Source organism: Doryrhamphus excisus, linkage group LG1 (assembly GCF_037039965.1).
Source record: "Doryrhamphus excisus strain RoL-2023G ecotype Guam linkage group LG1, RoL_Dexc_Guam_v1.1, whole genome shotgun sequence".
Classification (NCBI taxonomy): Eukaryota; Metazoa; Chordata; class Actinopteri; order Syngnathiformes; family Syngnathidae; genus Doryrhamphus; species Doryrhamphus excisus.
This window is the reverse complement of record NC_136357.1, coordinates 4893476-4909159: the sequence shown is the minus strand read 5'-3', so window position 1 is coordinate 4909159 and position 15684 is coordinate 4893476. Positions and strand designations below refer to the sequence as shown.

Here is a 15684-nt window from a genome sequence, read left to right as displayed (position 1 = left end):
CAGAAGCTTACCAAGCTTACTTATTGTGTGGAAATATGGGCTAATAACTATAAAAGCAATCTTCACTCCCTAAATGTACTGCAAAAAAAGGTCAGTAAGGATAATTCATAATGCCACCTACAGAGAACATACTAACTCCTTATTTCTAAAATCACAAATACTTCAACTTGCTGATATAGTTCATAGAAATATGATCTCAGGGAAGAACTAAATATGAAACACTTCTATGCTAGGACTACGTTAAAAAGCCATAGCATTTCAGTATGTGGAATCAAACTATGGAATGGATTGAGTAAGACCCTCAAACAATGCACAACGATGAGCCAATTCAAGAAACAATACAAGTCATTGTATGGTCATATCACCTTGTACTTTGGTATGTGACAAAAAATTAAAAATTAAAAATTAAAAATTAAAAATTAAAAATTAAAAATTAAAAATTAAAAATTAAAAATTAAAAATTAAAAATTAAAAATTAAAAATTAAAAATTAAAAATTAAAAATTAAAAATTAAAAATTGAAAAAAACTCCACACAGAGATGGCTGAGGGTGGAATTGAACTCGGGTCTCCTAGCTGTGAGGCCTGCGTGCTAACCACTCATCCGATGTGAAGCCGCTAACAAAACATCTGAAAAAAAACTGCAATAAAATTAGTTGTAGCTGTCGCAAGCTGTCACTACACCAGTAAAGTAGTTTCTTCGAGGTAACAATGTTATTCAACGTTAATAATATTATTAATAATAATAATAATAATAATAATAATAATAATATGTATTATTATTATTGTTTATTTCATTTATTTCATTTATTAATTTACTTATTATTATTAATGATAATAATAATAATCATCATTAATTATTTCATTCATTCATTTTCTACCACTTATCCTCACAAAGGTCGCAGGGGGTGCTGGAGCCTATCCCAGCATATAGACAAACAACAATTCACAGTCACACAGCTGTGAGGCCTGCATGCTAACCACTCGTCCGACGTGCAGCTGATTTATATCATTTCTTTTTTTAATAACCCTAGTATAAATTATTGGAACAAAAAACAATATGCGGGTAATCAATTTTTTTTTCACTGTTTACTTTATTCGCTACTGGCTCTCGATGGAGCTATCATTATGTATTACAGTATCATTTTGTACTACAGTAGTAAGCATGATATGAAAACCATTTTCCAGTCATCCGTATGTTATTATCATACAAAGAATGATATGCAAATTATACCTGAACTAATCAAAGGGCTTCTGGCTTTTTTCATTGGAATAATTGAGGAACCACAAGATGGGAGTTATTAGGGAAAGGAAATTAAATAGAAAAAAGAATGTTGAAGAAAATTTATTTGGAATATAATATGTCAAAGATATTTGGGGTAATGGCAGAATCTGGAGAATTCCGCAGAAACGAGCAGGTGATTTTTTTTTATGGTAATGGTTTAATTTCATTTGAACATGCATCAGATTACAATTGAATGCATCACATAATCAGTTCACAGTTCCACATGTCCAAAAGGAGTAGGAAGAAGCAAAGCTTATTAAATCCTACCCCTCCATCTGGTACTTTTACAATCAGTAACTGTTACATTTGTTCACTTCCTGCTTTCATAATATAGTTTAAGTTGTTTTTTTTATTTTGTTTTTTTTTTGTTTTTTGTTAAATTATTTCATATTATTTAACAATTATTTAACAATTATATTAGGTGATGGGTTTTTGCGAAGTAGGGTAACAGTGAAGTAGGCATGAAGAAACGACACAATGGGGGGGGTGCATGGGAGATGAGAGGTTGGAGAGCAAAATGAAACGTGAGATGAAGACATCTGTGTGAGTATGTCTTAGTTGCCATGGTGATGCTAGACTTATCCCCTCCCCAAGACGGACGCATTGTTCTGCTGCTTTCTCTGTACCCCCCCCCCCCCCACCTCCCTTCCCCCCAACCAATACATTAACACACACTAAATATTGTGTGAGAGCCTGCACGGATTGCTCACTTCGCTATGCCCAACTGATTATTTCAATGATGCATTTTTATGCAATTGCATTTGCATTGAAAAATAACTGGAATAACTACCGTTTGTTAGCCATTTGGATTTGTGATCAGAGATAATAGCCACGTTTACATGGACCCAAGTATTCCAATTCCATTCGGGTTATTTGCTAAAAAATCTAACCTTTGTATACACCTCATTCCGAAAGAAAAGTGCCAATCCGAATGAATATATAATCGGATTCACAGGGGTGGAATATTCCTTTCCTCAATCCGATTGAGGTATCTTGTACCCGCTCAATCGGAAAGTTGTCAGACTGCGTTCTTCTTCGTGGTGTTTTTCTTCTTCTGTTGTTTATTGGCGGTTGGCAAGCAGCTTTCGTGTGCATTAGCGCCATCTGTGGAACAGAATCTAAGCCCTTCTATACGCCATTCACAAGTCCAGTTTTATTAAAAAAAGAAAATACATATCTATATAAAACATGTCGAGTTTAATTATAAAATATTAGCAAGATTGAACTTTATCTTTTCCTGTTCTTGGGTGCGTTCTTTCAGCGAATGCTGAGATATGACGTAACACGCAGCTCGAGACGTTCTTCGATTTAAAAAAAAAAATGGAGGCAAGCAATCGGCATTGGACTGCTAAGGAAAGTTTGTTTTTGATTCAAACTAAATTTCAAGACTGGACAAAGGAAAAACTGGGAATACGGAGTTATTCCAACAAGTAAAGAAAAACGCTAGGAAGTCGGTATCACGTGATGTTGGTGTTTACGTTTTACTGGGCATGCCGCATTGACTATTCTGGTTGATTATAGCGGCGCATGTAGACACGCGATTGGAATATTCCTTTCCATGTATACCATTGCTTTCGGGAAAGATTCCGTTCCTTTCGGAAAGAGAAAAACTCATGTAAAGGTTGGACTTTGGTTTAGATTTACATCCGAAAGACTCTTATTAAATATAATTGGAGATATTTTTATGAGGCATTGACAACATACACATACACAAGTAAAAACATACACATAGTATAATAACAGGCTTTTAATAAGCACCAATGGTATTTTTGCATATTGAATATCTAGTCATACAACTTGAGACCATTATGATGCAGATCTCTGAGGAATCCATCTTGGGTTTGGAATGCAAATCACCTTGAAAATACTTGTGAAGTTTGCCCTTGCCCTCAAAACTTAAAAGAGATTTTGCAAATATGACTTCTATAATAAAATCATACAAAAAAGGTAAGACAATACAAAGACATTTGGTGAGTGGTTCTTGAAGTGGACCAGTTCTGCAATGTCAGTATCAAACTTAAGGGACCAACAAAAAATATCCTGGTGGCTTCATCGAACTACGACCTTCAACTCTCACTGGATCGGTTCGTAGACGAGGTGCCGTGAGAATCAGCACCTCCTAGTCCGAGTCCAAGGTTCTGACCAGGACAAGGACCAAGTACTATCTCCGCAATAGGGAGTGTATAGGAGTTTTAAGTGCCTCTAGGTCTTGTTCACGAGTGAGGGAAGGATGGAACACAGGATTGACAAGTGGATTGATGCCTCGTCTCCAGTGATGCGGACTCTGCATTGGTTTGGAGCGCTGAGCCGAAAGACAAAGCTCTCAATTTACCGGTTGATGGATATTCCTACCATCATGAGCTTTGGGTAGTGACCCAAAGGACATGATCCTGTGTACAAGCATTCAAAATGACTTTTCTCCGAAGAGTAGCTGGTCTCTCAGGGATAAGCACGGTCATCCTTGAGACACTTGAGGTAGAACTAATGCTCCTCAGGTGATGAGGTGGCTCAGGCATCTGGTCCGACTGGTAGCCCTCAGGTAAAACCCAGGACCTATGTGACAAAAAATTAAAAATTAAAAATTAAAAATTAAAAATTAAAAATTAAAAATTAAAAATTAAAAATTAAAAATTAAAAATTAAAAATTAAAAATTAAAAATTAAAAATTGAAAATTAAAAATTGAAAATTAATAATTAAAAAATATATATTATATATATTAAACTATATTAGGAAAGCAGGAAGTGAACAAATGTAACAGTTACTGATTGTAAAAGTACCAGATGGAGGGGTAGGATTTAATAAGCTTTGCTTCTTCCTACTCCTTTTGGACATGTGGAACTGTGAACTGATTATGTGATGCATTCAATTGTAATCTGATGCATGTTCAAATGAAATAAAACCATTACCATTACCATGTTTCGACGGACATACTGATGTTTATTGGAACTCAGCATCTGTAGCAACTTTTACTTCATCTGGATCAGATTCTTCAACTTGGGGCCTGTGACATTTTTGGAGGGGGGGGGGGGGGGGGGGTCTACTACTTGACTTGGCCAAATGTAAATTGCGGCAATTCAACTGATGTTGAATTTTTTATCAGGGGTCTACTGTGGATCTATGATCATGTATAATATTTGCACACCACAGTTTAACCTTGTTTGACTTTGCAGAGCACAAAGGAGAAGCGATGCCTAATGAATATTTATTACTACACCCTACTACAGAACAATTATGAAAGATTATTGACAATATTGACTATGGTATTTGCATTCAGAAACACCTCCAATTGACCATATATGGTAGAACCTTTTAGGAATCGGAGAAGGTTACTGTATTTGGTAATGGTAATGGTTTTATTTCATTTGAACATGCATCAGATTACAATTGAATGCATCACATAATCAGTTCACAGTTCCACATGTCCAAAAGGAGTAGGAAGAAGCAAAGCTTATTAAATCCTACCTCTCCATCTGGTACTTTTACAATCAGTAACTGTTACATTTGTTCACTTCCTGCTTTCCATAATTTAGTTTAAGGTTTTTTTGTGATTTTTTTTTGTCACATACCAAAGTACTCGGTGATATGAGCATCCAATGACATAATGGGTACCATAGTAAGTGTCAATATAGTGATATATATAGCACATCATGACTGGTTCAAGACTCTTCATCCTTGTATTTAGCAAACATCAACTGCTTGTATTGTTTCTTGAATTGGCTCATCGTTGTGCATTGTTTGAGGGTCTTACTCAATCCATTCCATAGTTTGATTCCACATACTGAAATGCTATGGCTTTTTAACGTAGTCCTAGCATATAAGTGTTTCAAATGTAGTTCTTCCCTGAGATCATATTTCTCCTCTCTTGTAGAGAAGTATTGGATGACATTTTTAGCTAATTGGTTATTTTTAGCCTTATGCATTATTTTAGCTGTTTGAAGATGAACTATATCAGCAAGTTGAAGTATTTGTGATTTTAGAAATAAGGAGTTAGTATGTTCTCTGTAGGCGGCATTATGAATTATCCTTACTGACCTTTTTTTGCAGTACATTTAGCGAGTGAAGATTGCTTTTATAGTTATTAGCCCATATTTCCACACAATAAGTAAGATATGGTAGAACCAGAGAACAATAAAGAGTGTGGAGTGATTTCTGATTGAGAACACATTTTGCTTTGTTCAATATTGAAATATTTCTGGCCACCTTATGTTTGTATATTTGCTGAGTCTAATCGTGGTCTCTGAGAATATGAAACTCTGAGACCCAAACAATGTTTACTCCATTAATCTCTCACTGAATGGCGTAAACACGAAGACTTTTATATTTTTTTTCTGTTTGCAGTCGTTATTGCTGATCCGTCAGGAGATGGTTGTTTCCCAAAAGAAGCTTGGCGAGTTTTGTGAGGCTCTGAAGCAATACCTGAAGAATGTTTCCACTCAGAGGGACTGCTTTCAGTAAGTCTTCCGTTCCTGATGATCATGTTTTTTCATGTATGTTAAATACTGTACATATAGCACATGGATGGTCATTGGTTCAAAAAGGTTCAGATGTATAGAGACCATTCCAAATAGCAGCGGTCTACTACTACCTGATGATGTAGTACTGTATAGCCGCCGGTTTATTGGAGCATGTACAGTACGCTAATTGACTAGCCTGCAAATTGCATGTCAGCACAACGAAGCACATGAACCTGTTTAGGTCTGCCATGAATTTTGAATGTAGTAAGATTGCAGAATCCCACGGTAGCAACAGCAGCAGTTTTCACGTCAGAATAGGTTCAAGCACCAGCGGTCCCAAGACGCGTAAGACATCAGTGGCACTGCGGAGAAAAATTCAGCAATGAAAGTTCCAAGAGAGTATGAACATTATACTCTATATGTGACATCAGCTGTAAATTTGAGTATATAAAGACAATTTCCTGGGTTTTTGGGTTTTTTTTGTGGGCATAATGTAATTTTTGTGTTATGTACAGCAAACTACACTCAAAAGAAAGCATTGTACACTACAATAAAGTCATAAAATTACAAAGTATCATTTACATAGGTAAATATGAACACCACAAAATTGTGCCTAAAGAGGCAAGCATCAGACAGAAGTGGTTGGAGTTACTGATTCCCAGCCAGCAATAGAAAAATATATCTGTTTTGTGAACATGGGCCAATTCCAAACTGCCTGACAGTTTTCCTACATCACTTGGTCGTGTTGAAGAGTCATACGTAAGAGCAAGCTCTAAGCAATAATTTATCAGTGTCTTATGTGTTTTGTTCAGTGTTTATTTTGAGTAAATAAATAAGTAAGCAGTTATTTGTGGAGTATTATCGAGTGTGCCTACAGCGAGCCGAGGGAGCGTGACCAATCATAGCGGAGTTGGCTCTGTGGGATGGAGTAAATTACACAGACCATTTGGGACTGGATGCGGGAAAGACTGCAGGAAAAGGTGCAGAGTCTGGAAGATCTAGAAAGCTTTATCGTGCATAGGAGTCCACAACTCATTCACTAATGAAAATAATGGCTTTTTTTGTAATATTATTCATTTTTCAAAAAAACATTAATGTCTAGGGGGCAGTTGTATGCCACCAATCACTTTCTTCCTTTTTAATTGCCTAATGGCTATTCTGCCTTAACTTTTTTCCCCGTTTTCCTCCACTTCTGTTGCAGTGTGACTGCGGTGCGTCTGCCAGATGGTCTGTCCTTCGTGGTTTATGAGTTCTGGGATGGAGAGGAGGAGTGGAAAAAGTAAGGATTTCACTGCCAAGTTGGACCAAGAATTTAGTAATTTGATGTGACCTTCAACAAACCTTTATTGTAATGTATTGTATTTTCTGGTCTATAAGTTGCTCCGGAGTATAAGTCGCACAAGGCCAAAAATGCATAATTAGGTTTAAAAAAACATACATAAGTCGCACTGGAGTATAAGTTGCACAAGGCCAAAAATGCATAATTAGGTTTAAAAAAACATACATAAGTCGCACTGGAGTATAAGTTGCACAAGGCCAAAAATGCATAATTAGGGAGAAAAAAACATACACAAGTCACACATGGAGTATAAGTCACACAAGGCCAAAAATGCATAATTAGGTTTAAAAAAAAAAACATACATAAGTCGCACTGGAGTATAAGTCACACAAGGCCAAAAATGCATAATTAGGTTTAAAAAAAAACATACATAAGTCACACTGGAGTATAAGTCGCACACGGCCAAAAATGCATAATTAGGTTTTAAAAAAACATACATAAGTCACACTGGAGTATAAGTTGCACAAGGCCAAAAATTCATAATTAGGGAGAAAAAAACATACATAAGTCGCACTGGAGTATAAGTCACACAAGGCCAAAAATGCATAATTAGGAAGAAAAAAACATACATAAGTCACACTGGAGTATAAGTCGCACACAGCCAAAAATGCATAATTAGGTTTAAAAAAACATACATAAGTCGCACTGGAGTATAAGTCGCACAAGGCCAAAAATGCATAATTAGGTAAAAAAAAACATACATAAGTCGTACTGGAGTATAAGTAGCACAAGGCCAAAAATGCATAATTAGGTAAAAAAAACATACATAAGTCGCACTGGAGTATAAGTCACACAAGGCCAAAAATGCATAATTAGGAAGAAAAAAACATACATAAGTCACACTGGAGTATAAGTCGCACACAGCCAAAAATGCATAATTAGGTTTAAAAAAAACATACATAAGTCGCACTGGAGTATAAGTCGCACAAGGCCAAAAATGCATAATTAGGTAAAAAAAAACATACATAAGTCGCACTGGAGTATAAGTAGCACAAGGCCAAAAATGCATAATTAGGTAAAAAAAACATACATAAGTCGCACTGGAGTATAAGTAGCACAAGGCCAAAAATGCATAATTAGGTTAAAAAAAACATACGTAAGTCACAATGGAGTATAAGTTGCATTTTTTGCAGGTAATTTATTTTCCAAACTACTTGACCAAAACAGACATTATGTCCTCTTGGAAGGCAAGTTCTAACAATAAAAGAATAGAGAACAGGCTGAATAGGTGTAAGATATGCTAACACAATGGTTATTCAGCTACACAAGAAATAAACATAAACAGCAAAGGTGTCCAGTGTTTATGTAACATAAACAGGTTTTTCATTTATAAGTCGCTCTGGAGTATAAGTCGCAGGAACAGCCAACCTATGAAAAAAAGTGTGACTTATAGTCCGGAAAATACGGTACATGACATAGTTCTATTTTTTCTTGTTTTTTTTATTGCATCCATATTAAATGAGCAAGCATTCCTGCTTCTGGATGACTTCAGCACTTGAGTTGCATCAAGGTTGCTGATGCTGAAGCCACCTGCTGCTACAAGCTTGTGCTCTGCTGCCCACATACAGTACCAGATACTCACTGCCATAAATAATTGAACTTGTGCTAACAGCCGTAGTTTGCAGGCCGAGGCTGTATGTGTGTGTGTGTGTAACGATCTAAATGTACCGTGTGTGTAATTTCAACCACAATCTCACCGCTGTGTTCCCAGGCACCTCCAATCAGGCCCCAACAAAGCCTTTCAGCATGTGAAAGTGGACACGCTGTGCCAGCCAGAGGCCATTTCCTCAGTAGCCGTGCCAGGTTAGTGTTTGATAATTACAAACATCAGTTCCTGTAATGAAAGAAGACTTGAATTTAGCCACAGAGCAGCTAATATATTTTTGTACAGTCCTCCCTTGCCACTTCTATCACCGTTTTATATATAGCCATTTATTAGTCAAAAACACTAATATGCTAGGACTACGTTAAAAAGCCATAGCATTTCAGTATGTGGAATCAAACTATGGAATGGATTGAGTAAGACCCTCAAACAATGCACAACGATGAGCCAATTCAAGAAACAATAGAAGCAGTTGATGTTTGCTAAATACAAGGATGAAGAGTCTTGAACCAGTCATGATGTGCTACATACATCACTATATTGATGGTTACTATGGTAACTATTATGTCATTGGATGGTCATATCACCTAGTACTTCGGAATGTGACAAAAAATTGTAAAAAAAAAAATTAAAAAATAATAACAATGATAACTAAATAAACAAAAAAAATAATAATAAAAAATAAAAAAGTAATTAAACTTTATTAGGAAAGCAGGAAGTGAACAAATGTAACAGTTACAGATAGTAAAAGTAAGAAAAACAAACAAACTATAGTACCCATTATGTCATTGTATAGTCATGTGACGAAAAAAAAACGTATACTATATTAGGAAAGCAGGAAGTGAACAAATGTAACAGTTACTGATTGTAAAAGTACCAGATGGAGGGGTAGGATTTAATAAGCTTTGCTTCTTCCTACTCCTTTTGGACATGTGGAACTGTGAACTGATTATGTGATGCATTCAATTGTAATCTGATGCATGTTCAAATGAAATAAAACCATTACCATTACCAAAATGACGCATTTTCAAGACTAAAATTGTATCAATGAAGTGAAATAACAACTATAAACCAATACAAGATGCATTGAAAGATGCCGTGAATGATTGGTAGTATTCTAAACTCGTCACAAAGTGGCAGTAATGACATTAATGCATCTCGCCCGACCATGGAGGGCGGCTTCTCCTACTGTACACGCTGGTTCTCCTGGTCTTGATAGCCGTAGATGCCGTAGGAACCCAAAGGGATGAGCAGCTGCTGTAGCGAAGGAGGAGGAATGTCACCATCACCTGGCCGTGCCGCTGTGTTGCATATCGTTCGATACCGATACCCCTTTCTGATTGTTTGGGGTATCCAGAAACAAAGCTTGTCCTGTGTCGTGGCAGTAGTGAACCATCCTGAAAGCATTTGTGCGTGGGATTACTCAGAATTGTACCTAAGAACACAGCCACTAAGAAAAAAATGGTACCACATCCTTTTCTCATCTTTTCTCAATCATCCCAGAGCAAATTGGTAACAAACAATGTTTTTTTCCAGGAGGACTCAATAACAAAACATCAACATTTTGATGTGAAACTCCCCAGATTTTAATATTTTGAGAAGAGGCGGGTGGACAAAGACCTGCAAATTCAAACAACTCCAAGCATTGATCATGCAATAATGGGGCTGCCATAAGTCAGGATGTGGCCCACAAGTGAACTGGAAAAGGGTCAACACTGCAGATATTGACTCCCGCTACATAAACTTAATGTACATGTCAATAAAAGCCTTTGGCACACATCAAATGCTTGTGATTATACTTCAGCATATCATCTGAAACCAATACTTGTTTCGTTTTCACAACTTTTGGCCATACCTATCTCTCTTTTTTTTTTTAATTCATCAAAACGAAATCATTAGAAAGGTCAGAGAAGAAATGGTCACTAAAAAGATGCTTTGATGATAATAGATTGTCCTTGAACTTAAGTAAAACTAAAATCATGTTGTTTGGTAACAGCAGAAAGGACACACACCAGCAAATACAAATAGACGGTGAAGGAAAATACATTTCTGGGGATCACAATAGATGAAAATATGAGCTGGAAACCTCATATTACAAATATACAACATAAGGTGGCTAGAAATATTTCAATATTGAACAAAGCAAAATTTGTTGTGGAAATATGGGGTAATAACTATAAAAGCAATCTTCACTCGCTAAATGTACTGCAAAAAAGGTCAGTAAGGATAATTCATAATGCCGCCTACAGAGAACATACTAACTCCTTAGTTCTAAAATCACAAATACTCAAACTTGCTGATATAGTTCATCTTCAAACAGATAAAATAAATCATAAGGCAAAAAATAACCAAAAAAAAAATTCATTGTATGGTCAAATCACCTCCTACTTTGGTACGTGACAAAAAATAAATTAAAATTAAAATTAAAATTAAAATTAAAATTAAAATTAAAATTAAAATTAAAATTAAAATTAAAATTAAAATTAAAATTAAAATTTTTAAACTGTATTAGGAAAGCAGGAAGTGAACAAGGATGAAGAGTCTTGAACCAGTCATCATGTGCTATATATATCACTATATTGACACTTACTATGGTACCCATTATGTCATTGGATGGTCATAACACCTACTACTTCGGTATGTGACAAAAAATAAAAATATAAAAATGTAAAATAATAATAATAATAAATAATAATAATAACTAAATAAATAAATAAAATAATAATAAAAATAAAAAAGCAATTAAACTATATTAGGAAAGCAGGAAGTGAACAAATGTAACAATTACTGATTGTAAAAGTAAGAAAAACAAACAAACTAAAAAAACTTCAACTATATTAGAAAAGCAGGAAGTGAACAAATGTAACAGTTACTGATTGTAAAAGTACCAGATGGAGGCGTAGGATTTAATAAGCTTTGCTTCTTCCTACTCCTTTTGGACATGTGGAACTGTGAACTGATTATGTGATGCATTCAATTGTAATCTGATGCATGTTCAAATGAAATTAAACCATTACCAACCTCTTTATATCCTCTCTCTACAGCCGCATGGTGCAGTGTGAACAAGGCCTGAGCATGAACCATAGCCGACGATGATACACCGAGACTCTTGGACACCACGCCCTCCACCTTTCCGTTGCATTTCCTCCTCTCTTTGACTTCCCTCATGTCCCTCAAAAACGTCTTGAAGTACATGTTTACACAGTGCAAATGAATGGCGTCAACTGCAGTGACTATTGAACAAAGTGCATTTTACAATGTGAAAAGAAGTACATTTGCATCCAACCATTGTAGTTCGCTGGTCAATATTTATAATTATTAGGCTATTATATGAGTTATGTTCTAGCCAGTCGGAGTTTGTCATGTAGCATGGACCCCTAGGTGGAGCTTTTCATGTAGCAGGTACCTAAACTACTTTGGAAGGTCCCGTTTTGGAAATGCAGCATTTTTTTGTTTTTAAATCTGTGACAGAAAGCTCATCCATGTAGCTTTACTTCCATAGAATCCGCCCCTTCCGTATCTGGCCTTGTACACAGAAACATTCTGGAATTGTTGCAATTTTTTATTTTTTTTTGTAGCCGACCATAAACCTTGTCATCCATTATCCTCCTGCGCATGTGGTAGGAGTGTGAATGGTTGTTTGTATTACATATACCCTGTGATTGGCTGTGACCATTCCAGGGTGTACCCCACATCTCGGCCAAAGTCAGCTGGAATAGGCTCCTGCTTACTTACTTACGTATGTCCCAGAACAAAAAAAGCAGTAAAAATGACGGAATGCTTGAATGTTCAATGAATGACATCACACACAGTTTTACATTTGATGAACTGCAACTTCCTTTTCCGAATGAGAACAGGCGGTATTCCTGAAATGTTTACAAATAATATTGATCGGGAAAAATCATGAGAAGTATTTTCACTTTTGCTGAGATTACTAAGTTGGTTTTGCGGAATAAATAATGGCCCAAGAGTTGGCTCCTAAGATAGATTAAAGTCCATGTTGTATTTTGGCTGTTCACACCTATGGGAAAACCCGCTATCTGATCCAAATTAAGAGGAAAAAAAACTCTGTGTGGTATTTACCAAAATATGAACCAATTCAACACTTTTACATGCTGAAATTGGCAAATTGATGTTTCCTTAATTCTGGTTACTGTATTTTCCCAAACTAAAAGTCGCTTTTCTCATAGCTTATGACTTACATATGCGTTTTTTAGAGAGAAGACACTAGCACCACCTACAGTATAGACACAGGATAGCATGCTACAGGATGCTTTTTTCTTGTTTGCGCTGTACTTCTGTTTGCACTACGGCTACTATACTAAATAATGCAAATCTGTTGGCTGGCCTTCCACTTTCACACAAGACACCTGGGACCTCTAGTCTCCTTGACTGGGGATAAGTGGTATAGAGTGGAACAAGCTAGTAACTAGTGGCTAGTAGCTGGTGGCTAGTAGCTAGTGGCTAGTGGCCAGTAGTGAGTGGCTAGTAGCGAGTGGCTAGTAGCGAGTGGCTAGTAGCAAGTGGCTAGTAGCGAGTGGCTAGTAGAGAGTGGCGAGTGGCTAGTAGCGAGTGGCTAGTAGCGAGCGGCTAGTAGCTAGTGGCTAGTAGCTAGTGGCCAGTAGTGAGTGGCTAGTAGCGAGTGGCTAGTAGCGAGTGGCTAGTAGCAAGTGGCTAGTAGCGAGTGGCTAGTAGAGAGTGGCGAGTGGCTAGTAGTGAGTGGCTAGTAGCAAGTGGCTAGTTGCTAGTGCCTAGCGGCTAGTGGCTTGTAGTGAGTGGCTAGTAGTGAGTGGCTAGTAGCGAGTGGCTAGTAGCGAGTGGCGAGTGGCTAGTAGCGAGTGGCGAGTGGCTAGTAGCGAGTGGCTAGTAGTGAGTGGCTAGTTGCTAGTAGCTAGCGGCTAGTAGTGAGTGGCTAGTAGCGAGTGGCTAGTAGCTATTGGCTAGTAGCGAGTGGCTAATTGCTAGTGAGTGGCTAGTGGCTAGTAGCAAGTGGCTAGTAGCGAGTGTGTGGTAGCTAGTGGCTAGTTGCTAGTAGCGAGTGGCTAGTAGCTACTGGCTAGTAGTGAGTGGCTAGTTACTAGTAGCGAGTGGCTAGTAGCGAGTGGCTATTGGCTAGTAGTCAGTGGCTAGTCGCTAGTAGCGAGTGGCTAGTGGCGAGTAGCTAGTGACTAGTAGCGAGTGGCTAGCGGCTAGCAGCTAGTAGAAGCAACCTTGAAAATTTGCTACATCTCTGTATGTACAGTTAAATATGTTATTTTGGGTGAACTTACAAATCGACTCGAGTCAAATAATGAAATAATCATTTTGCTCAGCTGTGTCCCTCTAAAATGTTGAGTATTTGTGAGGAAACATACATTGGTGAATACCACATTGTTTTTTTTAAATATGAATTTACCAGTCCATTCCTATGGCTGTTTTAATCGTCACCAGACTAATGTTATTGTCACTTTGCTATAAATCCACCAATTAAGGTCTATTATCATTACTTTGGAGGATGATTTAAGTGTCTTCAGAGAGACATAACCCAGGACCAGTGACAAACCAACACATTAATACTTTGTATTCAAACTTTGTATTCAAACTGACCTTCTATAAGCAGTACTTTTTACTTCTTTCATGAATCAGTTGACTTTATGATGAGGGTATTTGATATGTGACATGGGTAGCCACATTTAGACTTTTGGAGTACCAAGGGTATAACATGTACTTTGTTTGTGCACTTTTTGTGTAATACTTATACAGGGTGTCTCTTTACAAGTCAACACATTTATAGTCACGATTTGTTTTTCAACTGATAACTATATCTATTATTAGTTCAATATTTACATTTAACTGTGGTTTGTTGACAAATTGTACCTGTAGATTTGTCCTTACCAAATATCTTCAATAATGGTGAAGTGCCGGTCATCCAGGTCCATCATTTCCACGATGACATCACAGATTGCTTAGAATTAGACTTTTGGATCATTTCTGGCAAACTTATTTTTGCTTATTTTTTTTCCAAATAGCATGGTGATAGGAACAAGCCCCGGGGCATTGTAGCGATGCTGCCGTTTCAGGTGGCTGATAAGGTTTGATGGGTTAAAGCTTGATGTTTTCTTGTTAGCAGAGCGTTTGGTGAACATCCTGTTTGTTTACTAGTGAGCTCAGGGGAAATCACGACAGGACGTTTTGCAGCACAGGACGGGTAGTCTTTTTTTTATTATCGGTTATCAGTGTCTAATTTATCCATATGACATCATAATTCCTCATATACTCATTGTCATGCTCTCCTAATGCATAGTCAGATCTGTGGAAATGATTACTAAATGAGGCGTGCCCATATATATATGGGCGGTAGTTGATTTCTTGTCATGTTGGTTTTAGCATTTAGCAATGGTTGCTTCGGTGTGAACTTGAAAATGAATAAAGTATCTACTATATATCGATGTCGCTTTGTTCGATACGTGATATATTTAACATAACTCCAAAGAAAGAAGTCCACATAGATGATGAACAAGGTGGCCAGGGAATGGAGATGCCCGATAACACAGAATTGATCACCATTGAGTACATAGAACTAAGCCGATTAGCATACCCTGTATTAGCGTGTACATCTAGCAGTGATTGTGTACAGTCTATGGAAATGTTATGATACCAATCTAGCTAATCTGTGCCGCATTCTTCTCATAAACATTTGCTTCATCGAAGTACAAAACTCCAGGCGCATCCAAATCTCGATGATATTCAATATCAACGCCTTAACAATTGCAGGGTCGTTTTTATTTTGATATCATGATTCCCAGATGATTCCCACCCAAACACTGAGATTTCATTCCATCACACAAACGACAATTCCACGCAAACAGTGGTTTTACGGCCGTGCAGCAACTTGAATATACGACAATACGCTTAAAACCTAGGGGAGCAGAGCGAGCGGCGAACAGGAAGTGACAAATTTCTAGTAATTTTTCATTCAAACCTGCAATAAAAGCGATCAAGTCTGGTGCTTGTGTGTCTCACCC

At 37.1% G+C, this 15684-nt stretch overlaps 1 protein-coding gene across 1 annotated transcript in view; it reads left to right on the top strand.

The window, feature by feature from the left end:
• The window catches only part of necab2 (N-terminal EF-hand calcium binding protein 2), a 98088-nt gene extending 83844 nt beyond the window's left edge, over positions 1 to 14244 (top strand). The window contains exons 10-13 of the mRNA XM_058075642.2: positions 5623 to 5735; positions 6940 to 7017; positions 8789 to 8880; positions 11725 to 14244. Coding sequence (XP_057931625.1) covers positions 5623 to 5735; positions 6940 to 7017; positions 8789 to 8880; positions 11725 to 11753 — 312 coding nt within the window. The 3' untranslated portion in view covers positions 11754 to 14244. The remainder of the gene's footprint in view (positions 1 to 5622; positions 5736 to 6939; positions 7018 to 8788; positions 8881 to 11724) is intronic.
• Positions 14245 to 15684: the final 1440 nt, after the last annotated feature.